The sequence below is a fragment of the Vombatus ursinus genome, unplaced genomic scaffold (genome assembly GCF_900497805.2).
Source record: "Vombatus ursinus unplaced genomic scaffold, bare-nosed wombat genome assembly UNPS02014807.1, whole genome shotgun sequence".
NCBI lineage: Eukaryota > Metazoa > Chordata > Mammalia > Diprotodontia > Vombatidae > Vombatus > Vombatus ursinus.
Window position 1 is genome coordinate 39,558,952 of NW_020954585.1, and position 19,986 is coordinate 39,578,937.

General features: G+C 34.3%; 1 protein-coding gene across 1 annotated transcript in view; it reads left to right on the forward strand.

Annotated features, from left to right (window-relative positions):
* The first annotated feature begins 1,499 nt into the window (after positions 1 to 1,499).
* RORB (RAR related orphan receptor B) overlaps positions 1,500 to 19,986 on the forward strand; it is a 240,210-nt gene continuing 221,723 nt past the window's right edge. The window contains exon 1 of the mRNA XM_027874642.1: positions 1,500 to 1,716. Within this exon, the coding sequence (XP_027730443.1) occupies positions 1,500 to 1,716 (217 nt within the window). The remainder of the gene's footprint in view (positions 1,717 to 19,986) is intronic.

Sequence of the window (19,986 nt, forward strand, 5' to 3'; positions counted from 1 at the left end):
GTGTGTGTGTGTGTGTGTGTGTGTGTGTGTGTGTGTGTGTGTGTGTGTGTGCGTGTGTGTGTGTGTGTGTGTGTGTCTGGTTCAAGGCTAGTCACGTGTTTCACTGACCAACTTCTCTGAAGAAGCTGGGGGGCGGGCAGGGAGGAGGAGGGTCACTGTCCCTTTTCCTTCTCCCTCTCCCTCCAGCACTTGGTACACACAGAACGATTGCTCAACGTTAAGAAGCCCCAGAATCCCTTCATTTTTTTTTCTGTCGCGTTCCTGTCCCCTTTCTTTTTCATCCTTCTTTTCCTGGGTAGCAGAAAACTGCTTTTCCTGATACGTTAGCGCACATGGGGCGGGGCGGGGGGAGGGAGTGGGGGGGGACGCTTACACTGTCTAGAACTGAAGCATCGCCGCTCGAGGCTTTAAAGTCCTCCCTCCACACACACACATACATAAAATTGCAAATAAATAAATAAAGCTGGCGGGGGGAGGGGGGAGGAGGGACGGCGGATAACCCTATGGCTTCTTTCAGATTGCCGAGATAAACAGGCTTTTTTTTACGTGTCAATAATATTCACTTTGGAACTCACTGGAGTGCTAGACTTACTGTACCCATAGGGCTAATGGATGAGAAAGAATTTATTGATAATTTATCGCTCTCTCTCTCTCTCACACACACACACACACACACACACACACACTACACACTAAATTTCCTGACTTTAAAATTTTTCTATTACATTTTATTTATAACAAAAAAAAAGGAAAGAAAGAAAAGAACAACCACCACCACCACCACCACCACCACCACCACTACTTATGCCAAGAAACTGTGGCTTTATCTTTCTTTCCCAAAGCATACAGGACACTCGAGAGAGAAAGTATTAAAAAAGGAGAAATACAACAGACCAGTCCCCGCCCCCCCCTTATTACTCCTCCCCTTCACCCTCAGTGAATTTTCTTTAGGATGCCCTCCAATCAGTGATTTTTGAAAAGGTGGGCCTGAGGTGAAAGGACACAGCTGAGAAAATATCCTGTCTAGTCTAGTCGCCTTTGAGTTTGTACTGAATATAAGTGTGAACTTAGGCAAAAGAGGGGGGAGGGGCGGCGCAGAGATCAGCATTTGATTAGAGGTCTGAGCTCCTTATCAGACTGAGGAAATCCCCCCTCCTTCTTTGTTATAAAGAAGATGTTATATTATATACAATAATAAGATAGATTTTTACAGTTGCAGAGGACTTAGGAGATGAGCCAAGCTCAACCTCCTTATTTCACACAAGGGGAAACTGAGGCCTAGAGGCTTGCCCCAAGGTCACAGAGAGTAAGTAGCAGAGCCAAGATTAAAGTCTAAATCTTCTTGGGGACCCAACGTGGGTTTTTTTGTTTTGTTTTCATATCCCACCCCCTCAATCCCAATCCTACATCGCTAGTTTCCAATACAATGCCTCGAGTCCTAGTTTGCCTGCAGTTTGTAGCTGGGGTGGAAAACTCTTAAGGCACTTGGCTTTCGGCAAATGAGTACAGAGACTACTGGTTCTGATCCATACGCCGCACTCACAGGGGACCACAGTCCACCTCCTTGTCCTGAGCTGAGTGGAAGACTCAAACTCACTTTACAGAATGCCCTAGTGGGGCTGGGACTAGGGGAAGAAGAAAGTGACGAACTTTGTAGTTTGCTGACTCCCAGACTTGTTTTCTTCCCCTCACCCCCAACAGAATTTAGAGATGAGAGTGAGCTGTATCCCTTAATTCAGGATTGGAAAAGGAGGGTGGCTTTATTTCTTTTAGATTATTTCACTCTTTGTCTGAGTGGGGTGCGGTGTGGGTTTCTCAGCAAGGAGAGCAGAGTCGTCTAAGAAAGCTTCTTCGCATATCACCAGCGTTTGCATTATTTAAAAGAATGACTTCTGAGAACGGGTTTTAATTGGGTCTGTGCATAGATGAAAAACCAGTCTAAGCCTGGATTTAGGTCTTCCAGAGAGACAGGTGAGTTGTTTCTTATATGGGAACACAACTCTGCATCGTATTTTCAGTCATTTCATAAAGCACTATCCCTAACCATCAGGGGAGCAAATCAGGGTACTAGATCTGAAATCAGAGGAACTAAGTTCTAATACAAGCTCAGTTACTTAACTACCCATAGTACCTAGTCACTTAACCTCTGTGGGCCTCAGTTTCCTCATCTGCAAAATGAGGACAAATTTGTCCTTAAAATTTCCCTTCCAGATCCTAAATGTAATTATAACTGATAGATTACCAGAGTTTTAACAAATTTTAAACAGGTTGTAAAGGCAGTTGTATTCCCAGATTTGTGACCACCCAATTATTATCTATTATTTAATTTCTTTTCATTTTGATTAAATGATTTCTTTTAAGTGTTACTTAAAGAGACATACCAGCCCCTCCTTCAAAGCACTTGCCTGCAGAAATAAAGTTATCTAGATTTGTAGGGACTTTGAGATCCTTCAGAAAACGTGTTATTGGTCTATATAAATTCTCAATAATAATTAGATATTTCTAATCAATATCTCCCCTTCCTTCCACCTACCCCTTTAAAAATTTCATTCTAACAACATCTCTTGTTAGTGGTCCGTTAATAATTTCTCATTAAAGTAGTCTGAGAATCGACCTAATGCCCATACACTCAAGTTATCTACAAAAAAATCCCATTTAAGTAGTTCTGAAAGCTATGTGTCAGGCATTAGAGAAATGTTATTCAGAGAAACAATAATCCATCCTTATGTTTTTAATTTGTGTGAAACTATCTTACTAGGCTGTTTATTAACAATTATTACAACACAGAGAAGGTTAACAATTAAGCAACTAGGAACTTTCTGGGATGACTTATCAACAAACCATTTAAAATTTCTTTTTCTATTTGCTATTAAACATTAATTTTGTTTATAGAGTGGGTATTTTGAGAAGGAATTCTTCAACAAGTTAAAAAACTGTCTAAATAATAGCTGTGATGCTACGTCATCAGTTGACATGTTTTAAAATAGAAAGTATTTTACTTCCACCAACAATAACACACACACACACACACACACACAATACAAAACATTCTCCTTAATAAAAGGTAAAGATTTCCTGCAATATTATCCAAGTAGCATGATATCATACTGTTGTTAAGCTATGAATAACTTTTGTTTTCATATACTTTCGGGAGAAATTTGATGACTTTACCCCAGGATAAATGCTAACATGTATTTGTGCACATGTGTGTGAGTATATTAAATGTGAATACATTAACAGTTTTCTAGCATACTTCTACTCTTATGGTATATTTTTGAATATACTTTAGAAAGAACTGGCTAAAGTGTTGGTAAGACAAAAGCTATAACTGTACATATACTTGCCATTATCTAGGAATAGCATAGAAGTTTAAGGTTAGGATAATAATCAGTAACATTGCAAACACAAAATGTTATATAACATCATGTTATCAAACCTAGCATTTCCTGTAGGCAGAATATCCAGATTTTCCATTAAGGATTAACCTAATAAATGGCAATTGATTATAAAATATTTTCTCAATTAAAAATAATACTCTGAATTTTTTATAGGTTTTGCTACATATTATCCTTTTTGTTAGTTTTACTAATGAGCCTCAGTGTAAAATACCACTTAGAGCTGGTACTATCAAGAAAATATTCTTAAAGAGATTAAAGTGTGACATGAATAAGCATGACATAAACTATGCTGTACATTAAATAGATTTATTACTCTGAGTGTACAATTTTTCCTACTATGGAGAGATGTACAGCATGCAAGCAATTTTACCATCTTTCTAATGAGCTACATTATTGGAAAAATGGCCACATCATTGGAATGGCTGACATTCTGGCATACTTGATACACTGTTGCAGCTTTATTGAAGTATAAAAATTTTGGACAATTACATCTGTGTTGAACCTACTACACATTAATAAGATATAAGTATCACAGTTAAACACTTAAGAAATTGCTGCTAAAGGTAAAACCCAATGTCATTTTAACCATTTTTCGTAAATGTAAATATAGCATATTGGTTTTGCTTTTCAAATTCATAGTGATATAATTATTCACAATTGAGATTCTTAAGGATATATTTATACATCTTATTAATTTAGGAATAATGTTTTGGGAAACTATGGTACCAAAACGTTTTTCCTCATAAAGACTGAATATTTAAGAATTTTATAGCATTAGAAAAAAACTAACTATTTAGTTGTGGTGTCACAACTTGAATAGAATAATGCCTACTAGGAATAAGTATTTGCAGCTCATAATTAACCTAGAATTTCTCAACGTTTTGACAGTTTATTTCAAAGTATTTCTTAGGTCCTCTAAAGGATTTTGTGGGTCTGCTGTTTGATCATCTGTTCGGTAAAGCATTGAAATAAAGTACACTAATTACATAGCTATTTTGAGATCTAATTAAGGGTAAGATCCAATAAAAGATGCATGATTTATTTTTTAAAAATGGTTACCACAATTTTAATAAAAATCCACTTCTAAATATTTGTTTTAGAGTTAATAGAATCTTAATCTTCAAGTGTTTGTTGGGCATTTCTTGTTTGAGAGAAATGCAGTGTTTGGAGGCTTATGCTGATCCAAGATAATATTCTGAATAATATGTATGCATATATATATATACTCACTCACTCTGAGATGCTGAGCATCTGAGATGGGGAAAAAATAGTTTATCATCACTATTCAAAATTCTAAGCTTCCCACACACATTATACTTACATCATAGGGACAACTTTCCTAGTCATATAAAGTGAATTAATATATGAGGTACTGAGGCAATTGCTAATCACACATACTTTAGATAACTAACATACATACAGCACTGTATCCAAATGACTCAGAAGGAGGGGAGCAAAATTAATGAATTCAAGGATGCCAAATAAATCGAATTTTCCCTCTCAAATTAAGTAACACATTCATAGACAACAAGGCTTGTGCTATGAATTTGAAGGATGTCTGCTTTGTTGCCAAAGACAAAGGAAGCACACAGGAATAAATATTGATTGAACTAATCATCTGATGAATAGAAATGAGATTTACCAGTGCACCAATATAATAGGCTATGTTGACTAGCCCTTTTGTAGAGCATATGTTGCCCTTTCAACCCATAACCCTAGCCATTCAATTCTTAATAAGAGAAACCACAGGTGTTATAACGACATTTTATAGTAAGTCAAGCAAAATATAAAAGATGTATAAGTGACTAACAGAATAGTTGAATGAAATTCTAATAAAAAGGAAAGATTGAGTTAAATGTAGTCACAAAAGTATTATTTATTTTAAACCACATCAGAATTTTAGTTTGTTTAATTTCCTTTTTTCCATAAATTCCTTTGACTGTTGATTGAATAATTTCCAAACAATTATATTTGGTGATTAATGATAATTGTCATTATTCAGCAAATTATAAATTTTATTCTCTGGCACTTTTCTATTACTACCTAGTGATAAATTTTGGAGAGTTTTACCTTGATAAGCTAATGTTTTTACATTATATTTCAGTGTTAAATTATATTTTGTATTAGTTTAGTTTTTTAAATAGTGGTCATAGTCTATTTTTTGCAATTAAAATGATGTCTTTTCTTTGTATAAGCATGTATAAAGTAGAAATGCATATACCTAACTTTTTTAAAATGTGAGTCTGAATACTAACATAAATACAACTGTTCTATTTTCAACTCCTTTGAAAAAGATTAAAGCAATTTTATATGCAATTCTAATTCATATAGCTTAGCATTAATGTGAATTATTTTTGATGAACTGGCAATGTATATTGACTGGAAATGTATGTTCCATGAACCTAATGTATAAATTACACAATATACAATAAAATAATTCAATATTGGGTTATCATCATCTGATTCACAGGAGCAGAAAACTCCATGATCATGGGAAAATGAAGATGTGACTATTTATTAATCAGATTATGTTCCCCTAGTTTATACGTTACAATTTGCTCTTATGAACACAGTATTTTGGCATTATAGGTCACTTGAAAGATTGTGGATAACCAGAGAAAATTAGGCATAAATAAAATCATATTCTATTCCCCAGTGCTTTCCAATAAGCCATCTCTAACCTTCCATAGGCTAGTTTCTATAATTGCATACGCTGTCAAATGTTGTTTTAAACTGAATTTGGTCAGTACTGGGTCACATTGCTCCATTGACCTAACATGGAGAAATTATAATAGGTATTTTATTATTGATTCTGTTTATTTGTTGGAACTTATTTCTGCATCTCAGTTTGTCTATAGTTTTATACTGTGTTTCTGATACTACATTTGTGGGAAGCAAATTATAATTTGGAAAATGAAAACTCATAAGATTCATTTGATCATAGATTGATCAAGAACTAGAAATTACGTCAGAAGTTATGTAATACTACTCCCTCATTTTTTCAAGATAAGAAGACTGAGGCCCAGAGAGGTTAAGTGACTTAGTAAGCCCCAGAGGTGAACTTTGAACCCAGATCTTCTGACTCCAAAGCCAGTGATATTCTTTCAATGGCTACATGCTGAGTCCAATTTTATTTCAATAAGCAGACAAAATCTATTATGTGTGTGACTCAAAATAAATGAGTCACGTGAGGATTCAAATAATTTTGGAGAATTTTGTTAAATTGTAAACTGTTATTTTTTAATATGCTTGATCTACTTTCATTTTACAGGAAGCCAAACTAATCTACAATAACTATATTACAATATGTGAATATGAACATCTTGCCCAGCTTTTCTATATTAAGCAATTGTGCATGTGTCTTTTTATTTAAAAATGAATAATACTTTATAAATATTTTAATGAAAATACTTCAAAAAGTTGGATAGATACTATTACCCAAGACTGGCAATGTCTTTGACCAAACCACACGAAGCCTATTAAGTAACTGACTTGCTGTCCAAACAATTAATTCAAATGAGTAACATTATTATATGGAAAAGGTTGTAATCTTGGTCTCCCATATGATTAATTTCCTAGCATGTTGAACTTTAAATGATTTAATAAACATTAAGATATTTTATAGATAATTTTTATATTATCAAAATATAATATATGGAGAGATATTCATTTAGAAAAGTTTGACTAATGTATTGAACAACTTTAACCAGAAAAGTCTTTCAAACTCCCTTCTAAATTTTATTTTAAAAAGGAAAATACAGATGAGGGTGGGAGAAAAAAAAATAAAATAATTGCATAAAGTGAGTCTGAGAAAGACAGACTAAAGGTTTAATACAATTTTAGACGTGGAATAGATCTTATTAGCCATCTAGTCCTAATCTCTCATTTGATAGACAATAAAACTAACAAATGATTGTTGAATTAAATAAATTGAAATTAATGTCCCAAGAGACTGAATAAATTATCCAACTAGCTAATAGCACAAGAGGGATTAGAACTCTCATCCTCTGGTTTTCAAGATATGCATTAAATTTTTCAAGGCACTAGGATATTATACACTTACTAGAAAGAAAATTGTCATAAAAATGAGCTGAATTATAATCTTGAGAACTAGAAGGAGAAAAATGAAACTTTTAAAAATGTCAAACCAACTAGCACTGAAAATCTTAAATACTAGATTCCAAGGAAAATGAAGTTCACTGTATTATATTAATTCAATCCAATTCAACCTACTTTAATTTTTAATAGTATTTTACTTTTTCCAATTTACATATAAAGACAATTTTTAACATTCATTTATAAAAAAAATTAAGTTCCAAATTTTCTCCCTTCCTCTTCCCTAAAAAGGTAAGAATTTTAAATAGTCGACAAACATTTATTAAGTACCTATTATGTACAAGACCCTTACATGGTCAAGTCATAGAATCACTGATATTTAGAACTTCCAATGTAGTAACTTTTTCCATGACTCACTCAATTCTTTTAGGATGTTGATTAAATGAAATTTATTAATACCAGGTAGTAGTGTTCTTCTGACACATCAATACTGAGAATCATTACCAAGTATTTTATTTGTTCAGCTTCCTTTTTCAAATTCAAGGTTTTCAAGCAATACTTGAAGAGTTATCTTTCAAGGATGCTGTTGAGCAGTGGTTCTCATCCTTTTTAGGGATTTGATTTTCATGCATGTGAAATCCTTTTTTTATAAACAATTATATAGACCCTACTTTTAAGTGATGTTAGATGTACTATTGGTTTCCAGTGATTAAGAAAACACATACTGAAAAAGCTATATGAATTCAACAATGCTTTTAAATAAATCTTTTTTTTTTATTTCTTACAATAGCATCTACTTCCATTGGGAAAATAATACATACATACATATGGGAAGCAGTATAATATAGTGGATAGATAATTGAACTTGGAATCAGAAAAATCTATGTATGTATCCAACTTCAGATACTGGCTAAGTGGCTATAGGCAAGTTACTTAACACCTCTCAGCCTTAATTTTTGTTTTGTTTTGTTTTGGTTTTTTTGCTTCTGGAAAATGAAAGTAATAATGACACATCATAGGGTTGTTATGAGAACCAAATGAGATAAGAAATGTAAAGTCATTTGTAAACCTTAAAGTGCTACATTCATATGAGCTATTATTATTTTCACTCTACAGTAGGTAGGCTTGTTTATTTATCTCTTACTGCATATTTGTTTTTGAGACAAATAAAGTTCAAAATGGCAATACCTAGTTCACATATGTATCTGTGGATCCCATTTGATAATTAAACCACTACTTCCCTCCCACGGACCCCTGGTTCGGTGTTTGGGAACCGGTGCAAAAAAAAAAAAAAAAAGAAATTTCATTGTTGAGCAAAAGGGAATGCAATATAATGATTTATATCTCCTCAGAATCTGAGATTCAAAGTCAACCAAGTGGAAAATAGCAGATCCAACCTAGAACACAGGTCTCCTGACTCCTACTTAGATAGCTACACTAGTGTTCCTTGGGTGATATGACTCAGGAATCTTATTTAAAATCATCATTAACCAAAAAAGACATATGACTCCTGTGTAGAATCTAGTCTACTCATATTGTGCTCAAATACAGAAACTTTTTGGAACGACACAGATAACAAGTCAGTCCAAAAATATGTGGTCCAAAACTGGTCTATAGCACATACAGCTTGTATGGAAACATTTCCTGTGTGATTTCATTTATGTAAGGAACTCGCTGTGCAGAAACTAGCTTTAATAATATAGATCTGGAACTATTCTCTAATTTACAGTTTTAAAGAATCAACTGGGTCAAGGCATTAACTCCCTTGCCCAGTATTTGTCAGAGGCAGGATTAAATCCAAAGTCTTCCTCAATCCAAGGGTCTATTCCATGATGCTTCTGATGTATGGAAACATTCCTAGTTTTATTAACAGTAAAATAAGCCCATTGTTTATGTTCCTCTATTTTGTTTGAAAGAAAACATTTAAAATGTAAAAGAGGGCAAACCTATATCATAGAAAACAAAGCCGCCTGACCAGAATTTGGCCCTAATTAGCTACGAATAATGAACATTACTGTACTGTTGGGGCCTCAGTTTCTTTATCTGTAGAGTTGGGTTGGGGTAGATAAGATGACCTCTAAGGTCATTTTCAACTTCAAATCTTTGAACCTATGTTGCTAATTCCTTTTGTCATAAGATTCTGGTAGAGAAGAAAATTACACAATTTTAATTATTTAACATGGTCTACATTAAAAGGATACTTCATTCACATGTTTAAAGCACATGTGGAGAATCATGAAAATTCAACAGTGACTTTATTGGCATATGAGCAGTGAAAACTGTACTTGCAGTTCCCCAAATTACATTCTTATCTTCTAGATGAACAAGAGTTACCAAGAGTCATCTCTGTCTAAATGACCAAGAGTCATTTATTTTACAGTTCTCATTCAGTTCACTTGTTGAATAAGGCTACAGATTCAAGGGGGGAAAAAATAGTAGCTATTGGTTTCCAGTTCTTAAGTTTGAATAACAGTAGACCAAGAGTAAAGAAAATATAATCCTGAAGTCACTCAACATGAAAATTTCCCAGTGACTTAGGGAATTTTACCTGTCATTTAGTGGAAAAATTAAATATGTATAAAAAAAAACAATCCCAACCTTAATTCAAAGTTCTGCAATTATTCAGTATGGGCTTACGTAGATGACAAGCAAAAGCACTTGCTCTGGAAAAACATATCATATTATTAAAATCTAGAGGATTTCTAGAAACAAAATGTATGTATTTTTAATTATTTAATATTTTAAATATCCTATAATTTTAAGCTGCATATTGTAGACCACAAATTAAAGCAAACATCAAATACATTTTATGAATTTTCTACTTTTTAATTTAGACATTCAAGTGACGGCAATGTAAGGGGCTTCTCTTGAAATAAGTATTTTTAAGCATTTCTATCCTGTATGTTTTTCTTCTAGTCTTGGAGTATGAGAGGGGAGGCAGAGTTGGAAATGGACAATGACTTTTTAAATAATCTGGAGACAACAGAATAACAAAGAAATCTACCAATAATGGTTCATGAAATTAAATGAACAGGCAAATGGATACAATAGGAAAGTAGTGTTCAAATTCTTGGTACATTTAAATAATATAAGTAAATAAGGAACCAAATACTTTTTTGTGCTAAGGAAAACTAAAATGCAGAATATCACTGAGTTTTAATTGGAGTCTATTGTAATTTTCTGAGTTTATTTGGAAGTACTTTTGCAGAAAAAATGATTGTTTTCATGGTAATTCATGGCTTTGCTTTGTTGTGGAGGGGTCTTTAACATATTGTTTAATATAATTCATTTGACACTTAAAAAAAAAAGGAAACAGTATTAACTGAAATTAGGAATGGCACCACCAAGCATAGGGTATTTTGACAAAAAAAAACTGAAAGTACTTGCTCTTTATCCTGACAATAGGAATTTTGGGGCAAAACATTTAGCATTCCACATTGTCCTGCTATAAAATAACCATAATTGTAATTATGTTCAACTATTTCAGAGAAGATTGTTTATGAAGATTTTTTGATCTACATCTAAAATTCCCTCAGTGTAAACTATTCTTACTAAATCATTTGCATGAATTCAAGCAAGATACTCTGAATATTTCTAGCCTGTCTTGAAGAAATTATTTCATCAAAGGTTCTTAACAATTTCATTTCATAATCACTCACTAATGAATTCTCTGAAATGTTTTTCCCCATATTGAAAGTCAACCTATAAACTGAAGACCTTACAAAAATCATAGGTATATTTCTACCTCCTTCTACACCCTCAATGCTTCAAGAACTTGATTTAATTGTCTTTTCATGACAAATATTTGCTAGGAGTTTTTCCTTGGATTCCTTCTTTACTCACCTCCCAGCAACATGCACTTACCCATATAAAGTTAATTCATTAGTCAGTTTGTACCTTTGTTATTAGCACTGCTTCTATTTTTGTTGTTAGTTTTAGATCACAAGCTTTTCAAGCAAAAGGAAAGGTTGAGCAACCTAGGACATAAATATGTATGGACAGGAGTTTAATATATATTTTCTGATTTACTAAGATTGATCCCTCCATCCACGGTGCGCATTGACAACTATGCCTCTCTTTAATTTGTATTGGTGGTCTATTAATGTCAAATCAGATCCAGTGAGTAATATAAGTATGAAATATTTTCTGAAGAAAGGAGCCATTGTCAACATTTAAAGATGTTATGGCTAATTATGCCCATCGATGTAAAGAACAAGCCAATTAAATTTCATATTGATGTTCAAAAAAGTCAGAGTTCTGTTCCATCCTTTTTAATATAGCAAGTAAACATACTGCACCTTTTTAAATGAATTATAATTTTCCTTATATCAAACTATTCTCTTTTTACAGATTTTCCTGGTGGTTTTTGTTGTTGTTGTTATTTACATTTTCAAATTTTATTCCAATGTCTTTGAGAGCACTTCCATTATTTCAGTATTATTGATTTGTCAGGCCCCTGCAGTGTATTCTCTAGTATATGAAACATAGGCAGAAGCATTGTCCCTATCTTGGCAGCTTAGGTTTAAGGGCTCTAATTGGTCATATTATATAATGGAATACTACTTCCACAACATGGTTAAATTTGACCATGTATACTGTTGGAAAGAAAATAGGTTGAATCATATTGATAACTCTGACTTTCATTCATTGCATATTCATTATCAAGTTTGTTTAGCATAATTAAGTTGGAAAAGATTATAGATCTCAGCCTGGATAATGCTCTTCAGTTTCTAGTATCTTAAATCTATTTCTGTGCTTGATTTTTTTTCAGAATATTTAGATATTTTTCATAGACATTAACTGTTGATCATTGCACTGCAGATGTCTTTAAAATCTTTCTGAAAACATTTAAGAAGGGTGCTATGTGAATCTGAGAGGATTTAACTAATTCTATCTTATTTCTTTACACTTAAGTAATTAATAATGATGACACTTTGTGCTTGTTTAATAAGTTACATTTTTCAAATTGCTTTTTCATATACCATTCCATTGATCGTCACAACAAGCCTGTGTGGTAGGTAGGACAGATATGAAAAAGTAATGTAGTTTTAATATCTTAGCAATTAAGTGGAGAAGAGTTTGATTAATAAAATTTTTAAACAAGGCATTAATTCTCATGTTCCTTGCTTAAAAGCAATGCTGATTACCACATTGTTCCTTCTTCTGAAGCTCCAAAAAAATTTATTCAGGTTTAAAATGTTAGATGTTCCAAATAAATTAAAAACAAGGACCCATTTGTGTCTAAAATCTCAATTTTGGAGGTGAAATCAATTACTGAAATGCATTCTTTTGGAAAGTGTATGTGTACATATATGTTGGTGTGCATATGTATGTATGCACATACATACGTATGCATATCACTGTAAATCCCATACTTTTAAAATGTAATGCATAGTAATATTTTTTAAAAAGTATTGCTTATACTCCAATTCCTTACCATTGTATGGTCGTGCTCATGCTAGTTTGTCTCTGTATCAGTCCTCCATTTGCAAAACAGAGTCAATAATGTTTTTAGGTTCTTACTAATCATCAGGTTAAAAGTATACAATGTATAAATAAAATAGAATCTTATCATTTACTATCACAATATGATCAGTTCCATGAATTATTAAGCATTGGTGATAGATTGAGAGAGACACAGACACAGAGAGACAGAGACAGAGAGAGACTACACTGGCTCTCATACTTACACTATATAGATAATATACTGCATACTATATATTATGTAATATGTGTGTATGTATATGTGTGTGTGTGTGTATAAATAGACATGGTATTTGTGTAGTCTAATTGCAGGACTAAGCAGCTGAGGATTACTGTTTCATTATACCATTGACCTGGTTCCGTGACTTTTGAAAATCAGCCTATTTTTCTCTCTGTCTCTATTTTTTTCTCTTTAAAATAGTTTAGCTATGATGTCTGCCAACTATCTGCAATGGAGGTGTAAAAGTAAGATAAATAAAATAATGAACCTTCTCTCCACGCTCAGATTTAGGAGACAATAATATTACAGCTAGCTAATTAAGGGGGAAAGTCAAGTATTATATCTGACCAGAAGCCATACTAGAGTTCTTCCTTGAACATTCCCTCGAACAAAAGGAAAAAGGTAAGGATGAGATGAGAGAGATAAGTCAACCTTCTTTTCATTTTCTTCCTTCCCTCCTGTTTCCTTTCCTTCTGGTCCCTGTTCCACATTATAACTATCACGTAACAGAACAAGGTAGCTGTTGGCCAACTCTTCTCCACCATGTGAGATATTTGATGCCAGGGCTCTTTGGAAAAGGACCCTTTCCTGCATTTTCCATAGAATGTATGGTTTTGGTATGTTTACATAATATCATTCAAATGGGAGAAATGCTTCTCTTTCCTTCTTTTTCATATTAGGAGACTTCAATCATCGTTTCACACCCCTACACTGGCCTCCTCACATTTGGGAGTAGACTAAGATAAATAATTTTACCTTCGGTGGGAAAAGTTATCATGGATATCCAAAGTGATGCATTCACTACCATAGGAAAAAAATGACATTTTTCCAAGGGCTTCCAAAATAAAGCAGTGTTTACCACATGTCTTAATTTGGTTAAATGACCAGGGAATGAAAATGAATTCTCAAAGATTTTCCCCACAGAACACAAGTTCCAGCAGTACCTATCTAGTTGACCAAGTTTTCCATATGGCCCAAGAGTAATAACTAATATTTGTGTGGCCCTTTAAGGTTTGCAAACTGCTTTACATATGTTATCTCATTTGCTCCTCACAACAACTCTATAAGGTAGGTGTTAGTATTATCCACACTTTATAAATGAGGAAACTGAGGCTAGGAGAGGTTATGTTATTTTGCCCAGGGTCACACAACTAGTTCTGAGGCAGGATTTGAACCCAGGTCTTCCTACTTCCAAGTCCAACCCTGTATCCCCTACACCACCTAGCTTCTAACTATCTGAGGATCAGTCTAACTAAATTCAGCAAATGAATACTAGTCACAGGAGCCATCTTGACATCAGGGAGTTTCCTCTGGTAATCATTGCTGATTTTTTTTTTTCAGCAGATGATGACTTCTTTCTGGCCACAGCTACTCATTAGCCCATCTACTAATTCATGGACTAGTGATCTGGGTAGAATAATATCCATTCTAATAAAAATTACAAATCTTTTGAATCATTGAAATAGACCAGGCAGTTTCATTCCATCTCTCCCTCTTTCAGACACTTACCTTAAATCTGAGGGCCTATTAGAGCAGGGAGTCTATGGATGGATTCGTTCTGTGGTGTCAGGAGCAGAGCTCAATTGTCATGACTAATTAAAGGATCTCTTCTTATGTTTTATGAGTGACTTATAATTGTAGATTTTATGTATACAAGTCAGTATAGTTTAGGAGCAAAGCTAAAGAACTAAGGATACTTCGATTATGGCTACAGTCCTAATGTATCTTTGGGTCTTTGGCTTATCACGTTAGTCTTTGTATGCTCTCCATTCCTTTTCCTCTCCATGGAATGGGATTCATTCTATCAACCACCTAGCTACCTCGGAGGTACACAGTGAGGATAAATAATGAAATCACGAATTCTTTTCAGATTTGGAAGGTCTCATCTAACTTGGATAAAAAAGGAACAGGAAGCTTGATAGCTGATTAGAAGAGAAAAATATACCATGCCAAACTCACTATTTTTTTTTAATAAAGAGAGAAAGGTAAAATAGCTCTACCTTGTGGCAGGGAAATAAGCTCATATTTTCTTCTATAGCCAATTAGATAATTCTGGCAGAATGTGAGGCTGCTGAGATCAAGTTCATGGGTTCAGTCCCTTAGCAATGCAACTAACTTCACTTTGCCCATATGTGCCTATAGCCTGAAACTCTAAGTATGACTAACTATACTTTGTGTATATATGCAATATATGTGCATATGTGTTTATATGTATGCATATATGTATGTACCACTGGTGAAAAAAGACTAGGCAAAATTCCACATTAATAGATTTAAGGAAAACATGTTCTTAAGAATGAGGAGGTATAGAGGAGACAGATTAATTCATCTAGTCCAGGGGTGGGGAACCTGCAGCCTCAAGACTACATGTGGCCCTCTAGGTCCTCAAGTGTGGCCCTTTGACTGAATCCAAACTTCACAGAACAAATCTCCTTAATAAAAGGATCTGTTCTGTAAAACTTGGACTCAGTCAAAAGGCTGCATCCAAGGACGTAGAAGGCCATAGATTCCCCCCCTGGCCTAGAGCTCAGGGTTATAAACCCAGTATGTATAGAGGTAGGTATGTTCAGAGGCAGATATGAACCCAGGTCTTTCTAACTTCAAAGCAAATCCTCTATTCTCTATATCATGCCGCCCACACTACCTTGCATATGTTCATTGTTGTTTAGTTATTCAGTCATGTCTGACTCTTCACGACCGCATTTGGGGTTTTCTTGGCAAAGATACTGGAGTGGTTTGCCATTTCCTCCTCCATTCCATTTTACAGATGAGGAAACCAAAGTAAACAGGTTTAGGTGACCTGTCCCAGGTCACCCAGCTAGTAAATGTCTGAGGCCAGATTTGATCTCAGGAAAATGAGTCTTCCTGATTCCAGGCCTAATGTTCTATTCACTGCACCACTTAGCTGGCTTTATATGCTCTTGCAAGCACTTAATAAAGGTTTGTTGTCACTGTTGTTACCACATATAGGCCTCTTATTACACATAATCTAAATGTTTGTATTATCACTGGATACTTAGTAAAATCTTTCTATCACTCTAAATAAGCCACTTTTTCAAGACCTAAGCAAATAATTTTACATTAGGTCTTTGCTAAAATATGAAGTCCTATGGAACAAAATTACATATAACATGAATGTGTCTTGAATTCTGGATAAAGGACCAGCCTTAAAACCAGGAAGACCAGGGTTCAAGTCCTAGTTCTGACACATATTGGCTGTGTGACCCTGGGCAAGTCACTAAACCTCTCAGTGTTGGAAGCTATTTTCAAAGACTACGCATTGTAGAAAAAGTGCTGACTTGTCTTGGTAGAAGGAATTTCCTTAACCAGAAGTTGCCAATAACAATGAAATCATAGGTTCAATCCTAATCCATTTGCAATGTGTTATTTATACCAAGCTTTTTGAACATTCCTGTGCAGACTTGAGGCATACCCCTATCACCGTCAGTTCTGTCCACATTGCTTTCCATTCTAATCATATCCCTCTGCCATTGGAACTCAGTGTCCCTATCCAGGATTAACAGTTCCTTAAACTGCAAGAAGTGTAATTTCCTTTGACTCTCTATTCCCGAATCAAAAGGTAGGATATAATGACCCTCACCATAGGAGAAAACAAACACCAGGCTCGGTGACAATATTTATTCCCTGAATTCATTTTGTATTTATTTAACAGATTGAAATTGGAGAATAGTGTACCAGGGATGGGGAACTTGCCACCTCAAGGCCACATGTGACCCTCTAGGTCCTCAAGTGTGACCCTTTGACTGAATCCAAACTTCACAGAGCAAATCTCCTTAATTAAAAGGATTTGTCCTGTAAAACTTGGACTTGGTCAGAAGGACATACCCAAAGACCTAGAAGGCCACATGTGGCCTCGAGGCCACAGGTTCCCCACCCCTGGGTAGACAAAGATGGTCCCCTCCAATTTAGAAGATATAATTTATAATTATCTTTTCTATGATCATGCAAAATACATGATTGTATTTTCTCACAATTTTCAGGTTTGAGTTTTGACAATGTTGACTTTATTTTTGGAAAGTGTTTTATGTGGGAAATCACTGTCTTTTAATAAACAGACCCCTGTTCAATTACATTCCTTTATCCAGCCCTCTCACATTAGGTTGCCCAGTAGTCCTCACCAAATGTCTTAAGACAGATGAGATTTTTCTCTCATTCCCAAGGAAGTCTTTTTTCTTAGGGCAGGCAGTGGATCACTCTTAAAATTCCTTTTCAGTCTGCTCTCAAATATAGGAGTTGAAAAATAAGCCTAAAATTTTCTAATCTTTAGAGAAATGTTCATTATCTCCTAGCCAAACTACTAGTTATCATTCTCTCCATACTTGGTTGTGCTGGTACTCAGACAAATGCTGCAGTCTGGTATCAAAATCATATACAAGGAATTTTCAGTATAGCAGAGCCTAAAAAAGCTTCTATTCTTTTAGTATAGCCTTTGAGAACCCAGGACTATCTTCCCACCATGATGAGATGTCAAAGTAGGAAGGACTTTGAAAGGAATGAGTCTCAGAGTTTAAAAAATGAATTTTTGTCTCAAAATGCATGTTTGTTTCTCTTAATTCTTCCAATTTAGGAATGCTTGGTGAATTTTATTTGGTATTTATTTTCATTTCAGTGTGAAGTTCTCTTCCTCTTAATTCTTTCTCTGATGGTGGTGTCAAGGTTACTATAGGTTCTCAAAGACTATTCCAAGTTAGTGCAAGTTTTGGTAAATTCTACCAAAGTACAATGTATTTTAGAATGGGCCTGATGACAGACTATGTCTATTGCCTGAGGACTAACCTCACTGGGTTCAAAGAGATTCATCACTCATTTGTCCATAAGATAATGAATTTTTCAGACATAACAATTCTCAAAAACCATTTGCTGAATCTGTGGAGAATGTATCTACATGGATGAAACCACAGATTTCAGAATTTCAGAGATCTTGGTATTAAGGCAATGTCACATATAATTTAATATTAACTTTAATAATAATAATAATAACAGCTGATATTTATTGAACACATGCTGTGGAGAAAGCCCTGAAAGTAATACAAAAATAAATAAGATCCTGACCCTACCCTCAAGAAGATTATGTTTGGTAGATGGGAGATGGTAATAAAGCAAGTACTAAAATTAACTATAAGCAAAGACAGAACATGGTGACTGCCATAGAAAATATACAAACAAGATATTTTGGGTATTCAATTCCAGACTTATGTAGTAATTAGTGAAGGTTTATGAAGGAAGTTGCCTTTGAAATAAAAAAAAATGGGTTTTCAAGACATTCCAGGTAAAAGGAACCAAAAAAGAAAAGGCACAGGGGTGGGGCGGGGGAGGATATGTCTTTGGAATTAGTAGTTCCATTTGACTAGTACTTGGCTAGTTGGTAAAGAGAGGAGTGGTAGGTGGAAAAAAATGATTAGGGTTATATTATAAATGTGTATACACAGAGCCTCAGGTGTGCCTAGACATAACCCTACCACTTCCTCTTTAAAGTATAAACTTTTAAGTAAAGTTTAGTTAATTAAAAAATCTTTAATTGAGTTATAGTTCCCTTAGCATGATGAATAAAAATAATGCTCTTTATGATTAAATATTCAATTAATTTTTGCCTTAAAAGAATAACAAATATTCCCTGAGTGCGCACCATAATGAAATGTCCTGTACATGTCTGAAAGGCCATTGAATGGCAGGCTAAGGAGATCTGGACTTGCAGGGAAAGGACATTGTTGAAAAGAAGACAGGGAATATCATGATCAAAGACCACTTTGGTGTTTCTTGATACAAGTTGTCAATTTCACCTAGACTAGCATATAAAATGAATGGGAAAAAAAAATAAGGGAAAGCCAGTCACTAATTTTCATTTTCATAAACATTATTTGCCAATAATGGATGTTACAACATCACTGTATTTGTCAGTGGAGGGAAAGCTCCCATACCAATTCAATCACAAATCCTTTATGAATATAAACATGAAGATCACAGGGTCACTGATCTCGCATTGGTACACTACATATATAGAATTCACAAGTGTGGTTTTCAGTTGACATTTCTTTGGCATTTTAAGGTTTGCAAAGTGCTTTATGCACATCATCTCACTGATCATCACATCAGCCCTGTTACGTAGGTATCATATCAATTTTATAGGTGAGGAAACTAGGTCTCAGTGAAGCTAAGTGACTTGTCAGGGGTCACACTGCCAATAAATGTTGGGGCAGGATTTGAACCCTGGTTTATCCTGTTTCTCTCCAGTACTCTTTTTACGAATCCATACTGCTAATACTCTTTCCACTCTAATAGGTTGCCATCATAGTCTCTGCAGTGTAAAGTTGGTAGCATTTTTGTTCATGTTTCTGAAATGAAACATTTTGAAGATATGCTTAAATTCATTTTTATTTATTGACTTAGCCTCATATAACTTGTAATACACCAAGCTCAGTCCCTTATGGCCCAATTAACTGCTCACTCAGTCAGCTGGCAGAAGGCTAGGGTGTGGTGGTGTGGATATTAACACCTTGTTAGCAGTAGAAAATGTGCATCCTCATGTACGATTTATTTCGGAATGCAAAGTTTAATAAAAATAAAACTCAGAATAACTGAAAGAATTTGATTAAGTTTGACTCATATTCAAACAAAAGTTTTGTTAGCTTTGTTTTTTATTTAAAACTTGGGCCTATCACTTTTGAAAAATGCTTATTTTCTGAAAAACTTCTGTTTCTCAATTAATAGTAAGACTGCAAAAATCCCTATTTATTATGTAGATGAGAGGATTGTAACACTAGAAAAACCAGGCACATCAGTTGTGTCAATAGATGTAAATTATTAATT